The sequence below is a fragment of the Leuresthes tenuis genome, unplaced genomic scaffold, assembly GCF_036924035.1.
Source record: "Leuresthes tenuis unplaced genomic scaffold, fLeuTen1.0.hap1 SCAF_11, whole genome shotgun sequence".
NCBI classification, from domain to species: Eukaryota; Metazoa; Chordata; class Actinopteri; order Atheriniformes; family Atherinopsidae; genus Leuresthes; species Leuresthes tenuis.
In genome coordinates, this window is record NW_027325365.1 from 3,707,614 (window position 1) to 3,723,578 (window position 15,965).

Below are 15,965 nucleotides of genomic sequence, written 5' to 3' on the forward strand. Positions count from 1 at the left end.
TTTGGTCAAAGTGCACCATTAACAGTTTAGTGTAAGTGAAGGCCACAATGAAGCGTTTTCCTTGAATTCTTAATTATTGACCTTCATCACAATGAACTCACTAAGGTCCGTTACATATGTTCAGAGGGTGAATAATAACAGCGTGAAATTGGAGGCCAAGATGCAAAAGAGAATAAATAAAGACAAGAAACAGTACAGTGGAGACGCAGCGCTTATTATTTTATTTACACTTCTACCTGTTAGTGTAGTGTGTTAATTAATGTAGAATTATCGACTTCTTGTCCTTTTTAAACATGGAAAATAGAAAATAGTTGGCTGAAACCCCGGAAACAACAATTTGCCACTTCATCCCTGTAACATTAAACCTACCTGATGATATTCATAGGATCCATCAGGTTTTTATCAGCCCTGATGTGGACGCCACGAGAGGGCGTTCTGTGTTAACCGTCACAAAGCTGTCAGCAGCAGATCCGTGAAGTCCCGTAAGGTTTGCTGTCCATTGTTTGGACCCGTTTATCCCATTGACACGCGATAAGGTTGAGATCTAAAAAATTCTAGGTCAAATCAACACATGTTGTCCAGTCCAAGCACATTTCAACCCATTTTTGCAACATGACAGGACACATTACTGGTTTCCTTGAAGGGAAACACATCCAAAGTAACATCAACATCGATGAATGGCAGGGCTCGAGGTTTTTCCAGCTCTCCGCTAGCTCTCAGGACGCATAGTTCCTTGAGTCTGTGTTTCTCATTTACACTCAAAGGACTTTCCTTTTGGTATTGGACAAGTTTCCGGTTCGCTGTCTAAATGTTTACCTGCCGTATTTGGTCTGATGATGAAATAAAGAAATTTTTTGGGGAGTTCTTAATGGTGTTTGAGTAATTCGTTATTGAAACCCTTAAAGTCAAGTCAAGATTCTTTATTGATACCCTGAGGTAGATTTGTATCGCAGTTAATAGACCAGGCATCAAAAACAGACACTTGAAAATATTCACGTAGACATGGGAAGAAAAGAGCTCCAGGCTTCGCTAAAACTAAGACTTCAAACCCTCAGGCTGAAGACGCTAAAAAAAAAAGATTCTCATTAAAAATAAGTAAATAGATGGAAGAGATGTGTGATCATTTTGCTAAAGCCTATCCAGATAAACAGCTGCAGCCGGGACAAAGCTGTTTCTGTCACGCTACGTCCTGCAATTAGGGACCGCAAACCTCCGTCCTGAGGGAAGAAGCTGAAATTCACCACATAAGTGGAGGGAATCATTGTTTAAGATGGAGCTGGTCATCCTCTGCACCTATCTGGGACACAGAGGCTCTAGTTTAAGCGAGCTGTCGGCTTCCCCGACCAGTTCACAATATGCATCAGTTTGCTGACAACAAGGAAAAAAGATAGATCTTTGGAAGTTAGTTTTTGCATGTATCGGTCGACCTCCCTTTCTATTTTCAAATTTAAAATCCCACAAAAACTGTCTGAATTTGAACATCTTTCAAAAAGTAATAAATAAAAAATCAATGAATCTCCTTTCATGAAGGCCGTCTCTCTGCAGGTGAGCACCTCAAACACACCTCCAGCAGCACAGGAGGTTTGTGGAGGCCTCTCTGGGCTTCAGGGTTGTTGTTGGTCAGAAAACATAGCAGCAAAGAACATTAAAGCAGTCATTTTGTTGCCCATGTGGCAAAAATCTATAACACCAGAACTTTGTGTAAGGGCACGAGATGGCAGCAAGTTGAGGTTGTTCTGAATGTTGGTTGTTTTTTATTTTCCTCCCCTCTGATCTGCCCCACTTTTCCATAAAGCAACCTGCTGAGATGGCACTTCTATATCCAGCAGAAAAAAAAACACGAGTACAAAAAGGACGCCAAACAAGAGCAAGTGTTGTGTTGTGTTCGGGTGTCCTGGAGGTAGCAGCCAGGACAGGTGGGAGAGGCATCAGATAGTTTGGGTTATAAGTACAGATGTGAGCCGAATATTCGGAGAAGGAAACATTTGTGTAGCTCAAACTTACTTCTACCTTCTCCACAGTAAACAGACCGACCTGTTTTCACCTTTCAAACACACCTCAACAGTTTCCAAAGCGAACAGCACGGAAGTTTGACGTGACAGGTTTCGTGACTAAAACACGTGCAAAGACACGTTTTCTCTCTCAGCAAACTGATTCATTAGTTGGAAATAAACTACAAGTTGCTTTTACTGCAACATGAGTATTGCATTACTGCTTATGCACGACATCCAGTAATTATTTCCAGCAATTATTTCAATGCACACAAATAACCGAGAGCTGAAGTGAGACAGGAGCACACAACAGGAGCAACTAATTACAGTGAATAATGATGAGTCGTTGGCTCTTTTGTGAGTAAGTCAGAGTTCTGATACATGTAGGCGATTAGTTGAGGTTAAATGTTTTTCTTTGTCAGCCGTGCCAGCCTTCTACTGACAGAAAAAGATTAAAAATCCAGTTACATTCGGTTTCTGATGTTTCCCTGCTGTTGGAGATCACCGCTCATCTCAGCCACAAGAAACCCAAAGATGCTGCACCAAAAGAAACATGAATGCAAAGCAATAACAGTTTAAAAAGCGTGCTCTGGAGCTCTTTAATATACTTGGTTGTGTAGCTTCGGTGGAAATGTAAGTGCTGACCTATTCTGGTGTTTAACAGCAACAAATCCTCCAATCAAATGACCCACAGGGCCTCTCAAGGCGGCTGGAGGGAAATTCGACGAATGTGAATGTTTCCTCGTTGGAGTAAATGTTATTTTAGGTGGAAGAAGGAACGCGGATGGCTTGAAACCCTTTGAGACATGAGTAATAAGTAACAACACAACACTTTACTGGAATCCTTTTATTCCTGGTTGATTTAGGGCATTCACACCCACTAGTTTGAGTTCAAAAATACTTTGTACGTGTTAAAAAAACACAATGGTTTGGATGAAAATACATCCTTTCTACTATATTACCGTCACTTTAATCTATGCTATTTTGATAATTCACATGTAGCTGCTCTCATGACCATAAACGGTTGCACTTTTTAAACAATTGTGTAAAAAATATCCAAGCCAGGGTCAGTTTTGACATGAGACTTCAGCAACATTTATCAAAAATGCCTCGTTACTGCAATATTGGTTGAATAAAAAATCCAAGACAGTAGAGTTTATTCAGGAAAAAGGAATAAAACCAGGCTCTTAAGGAAAAAGACTGATTTTACGGGTGCATTGTGCAGGCTTTTATTCACTCAATTCCTCGTAAAAGCCTCGTAAATATTTGGATCAAGCCAAATATTTCTCCCCTATAAGTTTGACACTCGGCTAACATCTCCGATGTTTTTCTGTCTGAGCTAACGCTTGTACGTGTGCTCTCAGGCGGTTTCAATCTATACGAGGCAGCTTTAAACTCATTTTACACGGTTGCTTTTGGGCCAAATCCTACTGCATTTTAAAAAAAACTTTATTTCTCATGTTTTAGTTCTTTAGATAAACGAAGTAACGTTCGCTAATAAGCTTCATGTGAACATTCTCTTCTTGTTAGAGACACGGAAAGCAAACAGAGAAGGGAAACTCAAATGAAACGCCTTTGTTACATAATACTCCTGGGTTCGTACCAGTATGAAAACACAAACAGTGACCTCTGTGAGCGCCTCCAGTTTTAGTGATTCTTCAGGGAGGGAAGAGTTCCTGCAGCGAGTCCAGTTATTTCTGAGTCTTTGAGAGTGCTCACCTGGAGAGGCGGCTGTCGCCCGCAGCACCAGGGATCTGGGCTTTTCATGCCTTGACAGCACATTGTGTCCACACAGTTTAAAGGGCAGCTCCACTGCGGTTTTGAGTTTTGCACATTTTCCATCACTCTGACATTAATATTGCAGGTTTTTCCCCGCATACTGAACAGAATCAGATATTTTTAAATCCTTCCAGCTGAACCTCTCAGGCTGCTTGGAATGCAGCAGATAGAGCGTTAGGTGACCCGCCATCTTGCAGCAGCTTATAGTTTGTGAAGTGAAAAAGAAAATAAAGTATTATTGACGGTGAAATGTGACTGGGATGAAGCCTGATTACCCGTTGGTTGGTGTGAATCTTTCAGCTGCTTTAAAACGTAGAGATAAAGGTTTAAAAACGGAGCTCTCAGCCTCTGTGTTTCTGTTCTGAGCGCAGATCTGCTGGTTTTACTGGTGCAGGGCCCTGACGGTGCACAGTTGCCATGGTGATGGAGTATCTACCGAGCCATGGATGTTGCTCTTTATGAGCCCGGGCCGGTCTGGTGTGTGTGTGTGTAATTGAAACGTTTGACCGTGCATTGTGTGCCTTTGAATTAGGACAGTTCGCTTGGCAGCACTCGCTGTATTTGCACAATGTGTGCTTGTGTTTGTGCCCTTGTGTGAGCGGTGTTGGCGTCCCTGCAGCGCTATAGGGAGGCTAATTGTATTTTAATTACAAAGCCATCAAAAGCACATGTCAAACAGTTACTTTCCACCCACAGAAAACACAACAAATGAAGCAGTAAAGCGTGTGTTTACGTAGAAGAAAACCCTAAAAAAGTCCGGTTTACATTAAAATGTATTCATAGATACATTACTTTTCATGAATGTGAGTTCGTAATGTCTCCTTTTGGGGTTTAAATGATGCTTTAAACCCAGCAGGGTGCCACTTTTTTTAAATATCTGATGGTTGTGCTTGTGCCTAGAGTACCTCTGCATATATTTTACTATATTATGCTCTTTACTGAGCACATCTTCTTGCATCATTCATACTATAATTTGTAAGTTTTTGTCTTGATCTTGAAAGTGCACGCTGTGCTTCATTTCAGTTGTACTTTCTTTAGAGCGGCTGGTCTGTGTTGTTCTCACCTCAGAAACGCTGCCGTCATCTAAACGATGGCAGAACAGATGCTGACATGTTTGGGTTTATGGTTGGGAAGGTTCCTGAGTGGAGAAACACTTACTTATAAATATTTGACACAACGTGTCTGGACTGTGTGTTGTTTTAAAAAAAAATCATTTGAAGCTTTGATCCAAGCAGAGCTCGACACCTTGATTTTATTGGGCTTTTTATGGGATGCATTTACCACTTTTTAGTCTTTTATTGATTCTACCCCTTTTGTTTTATTGTGTTTTTATAGATATTTTCCTTTATTACTCTGGGTTTGTTTATTCTTGTTATGCAGCTTTTTGGTGCAACTTCTGTTTGCTTTATAAATAGAACTGACATGTTCTTGACAAAGCCACCAACTAATCTAACCAGTGACAGCTAATCGGCTGGTGGTCGGAAATTAGATGGCTGCTGCATCAGCTGCTACTTCGCTGGTCACGAGCACACTGAGGATGCAAACATCAGCTGACTTCTCAGTCCCATCTAGTGTCTTGTCTTTCTGTGTGCTAATGACCAGCTTAGCCAGCTGCTCTTCCACTGCGTTGCTAAGTTTAGACGCACGAGTTGTCGTGTTACCATTGGCAGCTTATTGTTGTTTAGAGCTGGCTTTGGTATGAATATAGCGTCCATCGGCTTCTCAGTAATCCTAATATTGTGTTTTACTGCCCTTTCTTTTCCAGAGCAATATTTGCTTTGAGCACCTGATAAAACAGCACAGCATTGAAAATAAAATGGACATCTGCTAAAAGTGTTAAACCTCATGGCAAATATTGAATGAATGTGACTTTACCAAGCAAAGCATAGCAGTAAACTGGCAACATTTGAAAGCTCATCGATTGTTCCCTTAAAGTGATCAATTTTACTGGCTGTAAAGCATCTGATGTTGAGGTCAATGTCTTTGGCTGACTGGTTTGCACATGAAAACACCAACAAGAGATAAGATGATCAATCATCCGTCCATTAGCTTCACCCATTGTATCCTTTTAGGAATGGAGAGAGATGAATGTTGACTGGTCTGAGCTTCAGAATCAAAGTAAAACCTCTAATAAAAGAGCACACAATGACTTCTCTATGGGTGTTTTTGCTGTCTGGTTTCTTCTTGATGTCTTCATTAATCTGCGTCAGATCAAACTGAAGTTGAATTTCTAATAAAAGCACTTCACGTGGTAAATTTAACTTGACATTCGCCTTGAATATTTGAGCTAAAACTAATTCCAACCCTTTCTCTCTGTCTGCTAATCCCAGCTGCCCCACCGCCGGGTGACCTTCTCCACGTCCAATCAGGCGCAGGATCTGCAGGATGCGTCCCAGCACAGCTACTACGACAGCGGCCTGGAGGAGTCGGAGACCCCCAGCTCCAAGTCATCATCGGGGCCGCGGATTGGGCCCCTGGCTCTGCCAGAGGACCACTATGAGAGGACCACCCCCGACGGCAGCATTGGCGAGATGGAACACCCGGAGAACGGTAAGACCAGGTGGAGTTTCCCCTCCCTGTACTCCTTATCACCTCCTCCATCAATCCATTGACTGTGAGGGGAGCAGACACAAACAAACCACACCAACACTGCTGGCTTTCACACACATTAACACTGTTTTCATTACACACACACCTTGTCAGCAGGACCGCAAACATTGTACATTTAATCAAATTCCCACAATTCCCTGTGCTGCGTATACCTTCGTTAAAGAGTTGTGTGACCTCACAGCAGCACAACACAATCAATATGCAACATAATCGAGTCCCACGGCTTAACAAATTAACATCCCAATTATGTAAATCATACGGAGTCCGACCCTCCATCAGCTCCACTTACACACCCACTGACGGCAGCGAACATGCTAACACAATACACTGCTCTCTGAGTTCACCAGTTAGCATTTTAGGAGCTTATCATCATGCTAGCATGCTAATATTTCTGCCTTTGCTTATTTATGCTTTTCTGTAAGACATCCAGTATTGTATCATACTTTATAGGATATTTTTGGCACTTAGCTTAAGCCTGTTTGTAGATTTGAGAAACAGTGAGTGAGTGATGCTAATGATGCTAATATCGCTACAGATGTGCAACACAACGAACTAGAGTTTACTTTTGAAGACACTTCACTTTTTGTTTCCAAATGCTATCACTCTTTTTTTATTCTGTCTTGACGGGCCTTTTACCTTTACCATTTACCTTTTGCTGTAGCTATTTGTTTGTTGCATGTTAGCAGATGAGAAATTGTGTTGCCAATCAGAGTCGCTGAATAAGATTTTACTTGTTTCACTTCAAATTTGAGTTTGAAGCCAGCAGTATTTCTCACAGCATCATTAGAAACTCATATAATTGTGAATCATTCCTATTGCACCTGTTAAAGTGCCACAAAGAGAAGTTAAATTGACGTTTTACACATGCCAAGACCCAAAGTTCTGGTCTCATTGGGGGTAGAAAGTCTGAATCATCTGGTTTTTGTGTGCAGTCAAGTTAATGTTGAACTCATTTCAAATTGAAAGATGATTGTTCTCATTTATTTAGACCAGATTTTATCACTTAACTAATGTTCTGCAGGCTGTTGGTACCATAGTTTCCACTGTATGCGCATAAAACCAGTCGGTTACAATGATTAATGCATTTAACATCGCAGTTTTCCATCTCTGCTGCATATTTGAAAAGTCTCATTTAAATCTTTAAAGCACAAAACATTCTGTGCCTAAAAAACGTCATTTATCCAAATTACGAGCAGTGAGACATCATTATGTCAGCAAAATGCACAAAGATTAGGTAAAAAAGGATTTTGCGTTTTGAAATATATTTTGTACCAAACAAACATGACTTTATATTTAGATCACGATGCACGATAGTAAGTGGCTTTAAGTGCCTGAGCTCTGAATCCCTGAAGTTTAAATAAAACACCTAATTTACCTGCATTATGGAGGCGAATTAAACAGACAGGAAAGCAACTCACCAATCTTTTTTTTACTTCTGTCACTGTTCATTGTTCTGCGATGGGTCTTAACGCCTCGTTAACACTTACGCCAATTAAGCTGACTGAGGTGAACAAGTTGAAACAGGCGGAGGAATGAAAGGAGAGAGGGGTTCAGTTTAAATGTCATGCCTGTCTTCTTTTGTGAGGACGAGAAGACCGACCGTCTCAGTCTCTGAACCCACAGGTCGCACACATATCATCTGTAAACACAATTATTCACAGCTGCTCGAATGCCCACTGCTTCTGCCACCCTGAGAGTGTGTGTGATAGCGACAGAGAGCAGGACTTAGCGGCCGCATCCCCACACACGGTGGAACGAGGTCAGCGTGTTATGTTGCGCGTGAGAGAGGATGATGTTGTTCAATCTTCTCCTCTGATGGCGAAACATGTTTGAGCTGCAGGTATTTTCCCAGGGAAGTGTGTGTCTGTGTGTGTGTTGTGTGAGCAGTGAGGTCGACAGATTACAGCTGGTATTCTGAGGATTAACACACCGCCACAGATACACTTTACTCCGACGCTCTTCCTTTCAGCGTGATTCGAAACTTAAACCTTTATCTCTTTGATAAAACAAGTCAAGCACTGTTTCCTGATTGATTCTAATAAAGAGATCCCTCCTTAGATCATTCCTCTCTGCTTTGTCAAACCAAAGAATAATGACTTATTCTCCAGAGTAAAATGTTGCCATTTGATCTCTCTGCAAACCAACTAATATGTCTAATCTCAGCATTTCTGAACCTTTCAAGCTGACCGCAGAAACTTTCCCCAGGGATTGGGGACTTTTGAAGACTCTTTTCTATGCCTCCCTCTCTTTCCGCCACAGGGATCTTTAGCTAAACGGAGTACCAAAGAGATATTTTTACCTAAAACCACCCAAGTTGGAAGGCAATCCTTTTGAGAAGACTGGTGCTGAGCATTTCTCACTGGAGAAGTACTTCCAACATCTTATTTCCACCTTGTTATCTCCGTCATATAGTTCGTAAAACCTGCCAACTTTTGGTTTTAGCACAGGAATAGTTGTTACTTATTACAGACCCTAAATGAATGCTGAGTCATTCATGCCTGCTCCAACACATGGGAAAGACAGAGGGTGAAAGAATGACTAATAATTCAAGTATACTTTATTAATCCCTGGAAAGAAGTAGCTTTGTTACAGTGGTCAAGTAATACAAAGGTAATAAGAGTCATATTAATGATAGAAGTGGAAGCATTACAGATGTAGTTTCTCGCTGAATAAATGACTATATAAGGGAGGATTTCTGTAGTTTTATGGCATTCAGCTGTATTATGAATGGTGGTGGAATGAATCTCCAGCTGAAAGCACAATTAAAACCAGCCGCCTTTCAGCACATCCCTGTAAGAAGGTGCCACATTGCTGATTTGTCTGACTGCAGCTGTAAAGCACGTCCTCCTTTTCGCTGCAGCGTGCGCCACCGTCTATGACAAACCAGACATCTACACTGCATTTCAGACCAAATAACTGCGACCTGAAGTGGTTATATGTTCCTTCAAAAAGTCTCAGAGCTTAAAAGTACGAAGAACTGCTGCTCTAAAAGCTCTAGAAACACTAAAGTGGTCATTTGGTTTAGATGTTGGGATCTACTTGCTGTTTGAATGTAGATTACAGATAACAAACCCTCAGGAGACAAGCAAAGTGAGTTCTTTTTCAATCAGCCAACAAGTCCAGATTAAAAGGCTGAAGGGTTGATGGTCTTAGACCAAGACTTGGTTACATCTTGGGACACCACAGTTAGGAACTGTTAGTCCAGTGTGAGGCTGTTCGTACCACTTGTTTAGGCTGAAAATGCAACCCTGAAAAGTTGAAAGGGAGATTAAGCTCTTTTGGCTCAGAAATTAGGTGTCACGTATGGTGGGGGGGTCCTTTTGATTGTGGACAGTCGAGCAGATGTCTAACAATTCTAGTTTTTGGTTTGGATTAGTTTTGGTTGGTTATCATCCTGTTGCTCGGTCCAGTTGTGGTCATCCATCCATTCACCAAAAGCCCCTACGCACCCCTGTTGAAGACCTAGGTGACCACTACTCCCTGATCCCCATAAGTAAAGGGCTACTTTACCTTTGCAAAGTGTAGGGAAAGGGCTGAGGATGGGGCCTATAATCGCACCAAACAGCAGCACAGTTAAGTTTCAGTGGCTCGGCTGGGATCAACTCGGAGGGTTAGCTCACTTTGTTCTGCCTCTTTAGCAGGCAGTTTAGTTGTTTCCTGTTGTTTCCTTCAGCTGCAGACGGTATTGATCATTCAGTTGTGTGACTGATTGCAGATTGTTCAGATCCTGAGTGCATCAGACAGAGGGATGAAGAGCTGCAGGAGCAAACCGACTGGCATTGAAACACTTTTTCTGCATTTCCTGTAAACCATCTTATTGGATTTTATTAACCCTCAGCAGTAGAAATGCATTACTGTTAAAAAGTGAGGGACCTTCTGAATAAACATCCTTCTGTCTTTAGGATCCACCCTGCAGAATTACGTTGCATCTATAGCAGGCCACAGCCACATAAGTCTGTACTTGTGACGCCAGCGGTTGTTGTATGTGGAGATGGATGCGTTTCGGTCACATGTTTCTAGATTGCATTTGCTGGAGTAGTTTGCGTGATTGTGACTCCTCTTAATGCATCCTGGTTGCTTTTCTGCCTGCTTGTTTTGGAGGATTATCCACATAAACGATAACCCAGGCATAATCCAAGCATAAACTGGATGCTCATGCCATGTGACGCTGCTTGCACAGATTTATGTTCACTATAGAACAACTGTTTTAGCAACGTGAGCACCACAACATTGTATTAACAGCACAACAGCACTTTCAGTCTGTAGTTTTTACCTTACAGCTTCAAATTAACGGTGCTATATGACTGATTTGATGCAACTTCAGAAGATTCTTGTGCCATCAAGTACTTCTTAGATGAGGCAAAAGCATGGGCTGGTAACACTGAGTTTAACAGAAGAGTTTCTGGTAAAGCTGGATTATGAACATCCAGAGGTCAAGGGGTTCATTTCTGGCTATATTGTTTTGTAGATTTATAGTTATACCTTCATTATGCATCATTACCTAAGAAGTAACAGAACAAATTATTGCTTCCTCTCATTCATATTCTCATCTTTATCAGCTGCCGTTCTCCTCAATTTTCTCTCCACGAACACGTCCGTTGCAACATCTGCTTCTTCAATTAGCTGTCCTGAACTTTGAGACGTGCCTGAATGCTCCTCATCACAATAATGAAGCAGCACAAGCTCTTTGCTTCGTTGTAGATTTTTTTCCACTGGGTGCTTTCTGAAAAAAAGTTTCTGGAAGGATGTGAAAGACGACGGAAGTGGTGACGGTGAGACCCAGCGACAGTAAAAAATAAGAAAAATACGTGAATGAGGTGCCAAATACGGTTTGGAGGCCGACATAAATGTATACTTTGTGTGGAAAATACTGCCTTCTAGTGTTGGAGGATGGCATTATGAGCTAATGGAAGCATTTAGAAGGATCTTGAAACATGTTGAACACTCCCTGCCCTTTCAGAAGTAACTACAGCAGGCACAAAAATGACAAAGTCCGACTCCAAAGGTGGTGTTTGGTTTGACCTTCCTGGGCTACTGTAGACTACGTTTGTCAGTACTGAAATGTAGCAACTAATCGGAGGTGCGTTGGTCTCTCTGCTGAGAGACTTCTTCTTCTTCTACGACACCTTCAGTCAGACACAAAGGAAACAGCTGCTGCTGCTGTCGACAGCATAAAACTAACTGTTCTTATGGTTCGAAAGACTTCAAATGTTTTGTGATCATTTTTGGAGTCAGTCTTCGTTCTCATTTATTTGGAAACACCAGGATGGAGACTGCAGAGTTAAGGCCGTTTCAGCCATAACAACTCAGGGGGGAACAATTAAAACTGCTCGGCTCCTCGTCTACCTGTCTGTCCGGTCAGGAGCTTGAAGCCCACGCTCCACGTTTTGAGCTATTAGTGTTTTTTTTTTTAAAGAAACAAGGATTCAGAGCTTCCTCTGACACGCGAGTCCTTAGTTAACGATCACAATAGGATGTATTCAGTCTCCTTTCAGCATGAAATGATCAAGAGAAAGAGAAATAACAGAGTTCACTTATTTTTGTTCTAATCATTCGATTAACCGAGTAAAATGAATCTGACTTAGTGTGTGTGCAGCTGACTGGAAGTGACTCTGATGTGTTGATTTAATAACTTCAGTCAGCATGCAGCTGCGCACATTAATATTTATTCCATCTTCACATCATTATGGATAACTGAAAAGACAGAAATACCAAACCGCTGTTTCATTTCTAAGGACGGGGCTCCCTCTTTTAAATGAGCTGCAACTTTGCTCTGTGACATTTTTGCTTAAAATTAAACTGAAGTTTGGTCGTTTTGACCTAGATTGTCTGTTTGTTTATCAGTGATGCTGATGAGCGTTTAATTAAAGACGATTTAAGCAGATCTTCTTTATTTCCACTGCTCCTATTTTATTAGTTGAGCTCCAAGTGGAAGAAGTTGTTTTTTATGCTGTTTTTATGCCTTTCTCTAACGTTACAACAGGTTGTCTTTAAATAGAAACTGTTTGTTCTGAGGCAATCTACATTGATGCACACTCATTTATGGGTATTATTCTGCCTGTAAATTGCCCCAAATGTCACACACAAGAACTCCAAACAAAAACCGGTTCATTTAATTTGTTTAATGTGAATTTCTGTCATTCAAGCTACAAAAGTGCAGCAAAAGTCTAATGATATTATAATTCTGTCGTATGGAAAGAGCCACACAGAGAGTGAATATATTCTACTAACAAATATTTTGTTTATCTGCATCATAAACCAGACAAACTGTAATCTTTTGTGTTATAAACTGCATCAAATTATTTTAACCAATTCTGTGGTTTTCACTGCCGGATCAAATCATCCCCGAGCGGCACTTCTTGCTCTCGTGTCTGATTAAAAACCAAAGTGCTCAGTTGTTTCACAGAATCAAAGAGCTTTTCTTTCTTTCAAATATTTACCTCTTCAGTGGGAAGCAGGGGGCTGGCAGAACAGTGAAGTACAGAGACTGAAGCACTAAGACCGGCCACACAGACGGCACAAACCCGCCGTGGTGGTTCTGCAGAGCCGAGCGATCTCTATCGCCTCAGTCCTGCTCCTCACGCTTTCATCCTGCTCCCTGTAAATGGTCAGATAATGGACGCTAATTCCATCAACCCGTCTTCGCTCTGCTAATGCACCCACTTCCTGTCTGTGATGGACAGATGGAAAGAGGAGAAAAAAACAAACTGAGAGGAAGAAATGGAGGAGGTGTAATATGTGGGAATTGATTGAACACGAGTGTTTGTGGCCATAGAAGAAGAATTGTGAACGGATGAAGGAAAGAAGGATCTGCTGCTGCATAACAAGTTGACTTATGAAGTGTGTCTGTGTACGCATACACATGCAAACACTCATGCAGCCTCTTTATCTGCTAATTGCATCAGTCTGAGAGCTGCAGAAACTTCTGCACGACACTCTCACACACTCAGATAAGAGATACCGAACATCAGTGAGCTTTTCTATCTCGGCTTTTAATCAGCCACAGGTTTGATTTCCAGATAAAACTGTAAGAGCTCAGAAAACGTTCATTGTGACATCAGCGGCTCAAACGCTGCAGCTACACTCCTGCTGACACGTGTTCTGAGTTAGAAGAGTCTGATGTCACAGCTGGGGGATAATTTAAACGCAAATACGTTTAATCTCCTCATAACAGCATGCAAAGGAGTCATGTGGACACGTCAGATGAATAAAACCTGGATATGAAGACAACCATTTGCTTGTTTTTGCCAGATTTTCAAGCTTTGTTTGACCCGAACAGAGTGTAGGGTTTTGTTTTCTTTCTGCTCGCTGGTTAGATGTGTCAAAGACGTGAGGGAGAAAGTACACAGAGGAACAAGATCCTGAAACTATATGTCCACAGAAAGCAGCAAACATGAGTCCAGGTCAGAGCTTAATTCACTGCACACCTGTTCATCTGGGCTGTTTACCTTGCAGAGGACATCTTACAGTTGAATTAGATCGAGGTCAGATCAGCATCAGTTTGTAGCAGGACTAAGACCACTTCCTTCGGGGGTCTCAGTGCAGTCATTTTTGGGCTCCACCCAAGTGCCATGAAAGGGTGAAAAAGATCCAGAAGCTGATTAAGCCAAGAAAAGCAATGAAGGCTTGTAAACATCCAAAGACCAGTTCACAGTCAGCAGTTTGTGTGGCATAATGTCAGTTTCTCAATGAAAGGAATGACAATAAAAGAGGTTCAGTAACACTGAATCAAAGAGACACAGACTTTACGAATGTTCAAACAAGACACACCTGCTTTAACATCACATGATCAGAGGGAAAAACCTGTAAAACTGGCATTAATTCCAGTCAATGATGAGCATTCATCGGCAAACATAGTTCAGTGACCCTTCATTTCTTTACACAGGAGCAGCAGTTCATTAAAATGTGCAAACATGAATGCAAATACAGTAAATAAGGAAAAAAACAGGGGTTGTACAATTCTGAGGAGCTTTAAAGCGAATATCTGGTCTGAGCTCCTCTATTCTCCAACACAGCCTGAACCCTCTGAGACGAGCTTTCTGTCATTTCTTTAAGGAGTCTTCAGGAATAGTTCTCCAGGCTTCTTGAAGGACATTCCTCTGTGCCGGTCAATCCTTAACTCATCAGTGCAGATGTGCAGCTCAGGACGACAGAGACGACAGCGTCTACATTGCTTTAGATTAGTAGGTGAAAAGGCCGAGAGCAATCATATCTTGAGCTTGGGTAATAACGAGTGTCTGTCAGCAGCGAAGAACTCTATTTCAGATTTGAAGAAACACCTGCAGGCTCTACAACAACAACGGCTGGCTTTCAACTGGAATAAAGCAGCTGCTCCGAGGGAAATGAAAGAACACGTTGATGGTTATGTGGTGACGGAGATGCTCCCAGCAAATGCAGAGTCGCTATCTTTCCTTAAGATCGTTGATAAAATCCCTATAACTTGTTAAGTTATAGGCACCGAGCACGATAAGCTTTGTCCTCTGTTTTTGTGTAAATATAATCATTAATAAAGCGATTATTAGCTGGTAGATAAACTGAGTAGGCTGGTGCAGGAGCCAATACATTTAAAGATAAATGTTGTCTGACTTTATAACCAAAGTGCACACGAAATATCAGCTGAGGTGGAGTACACCCCAGCCAGGCTGCCAGTCCATCAGCGGGTAGCAGTAAAGCAGCGATGGAACTAATTACTTTGTAATGGCAGTAATCCTGTAATCTAAATGTTGGAGTTCAGAGTGACATTCGGCTTGATTCAGTTTAGTGACTCACTCGGCTGCTGGCGCATAGACGCTTCAACTTTGAACCCCCCTTCCACCTCAATTTCTTACAACAGAAGAGTGAGAAGCAATGAAGGTGTTGCAGACTCCCACTCAGGGAGGAAGGCTGGGAAATGAGGGCTGACTTCTTCTGATAGAAGGTTCTTTTCTTGCTTTCTGTATTTTCCACCAGATGTGGACTCTTAATTTCACATTTCTGCAACTTAAAGGGGAACTCCGGTATTTTTAAACCTAGACCTCATTTCTGGCATGAAATACGTTCATCTACTCACTGAGAACAGTTTGGTGAAAGTCGGCATCCTTCGGAAGATATTTAGATAACTGGAGATCCATATAACGGAGTGAACGGGGCTTAGAGGATGCAGCCTCTAAATAAGGCATTATCTGTCTTTATTTCACCAATACTTTAAGAAGAATGAATGAATGAACGTGTGCTATAGCTCTGTTAGCTCATAGCTGCTGTTATGTGGCTACTTGCAGCTATAGGAGAGCTAACGGAGGGATTTCTACACAGGCACTCTACTGGGACCACTTCATCCACACGCCCCCCTGCAGCACAGTTTATTCACTCCGTGCTCTGTGACAGTCGGCTAACTTCACACAGAGTTTGCTGCTGATAGTTTTGTGCAACATGGCAGGATATTTATCAAATATTTATCAATATTTATCAAAATGGACAATGTGAACGACAATTTTGAGTAAGATGGACGTTCTTACCGGAATTAATGAGCTGTGCTGCAGCCATGCGTACACGTTCATTCATTCATTCTCCTTAAAGTATTGGTGAAATAAAGACAGATAATGCCTT

The 15,965-nt window shown here is 41.7% G+C and overlaps 1 protein-coding gene across 2 annotated transcripts in view; it reads left to right on the forward strand.

Moving 5' to 3' along the window:
- The window catches only part of LOC140317691 (protocadherin-1-like), a 208,883-nt gene that overhangs the window by 99,974 nt on the left and 92,944 nt on the right, over positions 1 to 15,965 (forward strand). For both annotated transcript variants that reach the window (XM_072395171.1, XM_072395172.1), the window contains exon 4: positions 6,101 to 6,320. In XM_072395171.1, coding sequence (XP_072251272.1) covers positions 6,101 to 6,320 — 220 coding nt within the window. The remainder of the gene's footprint in view (positions 1 to 6,100; positions 6,321 to 15,965) is intronic.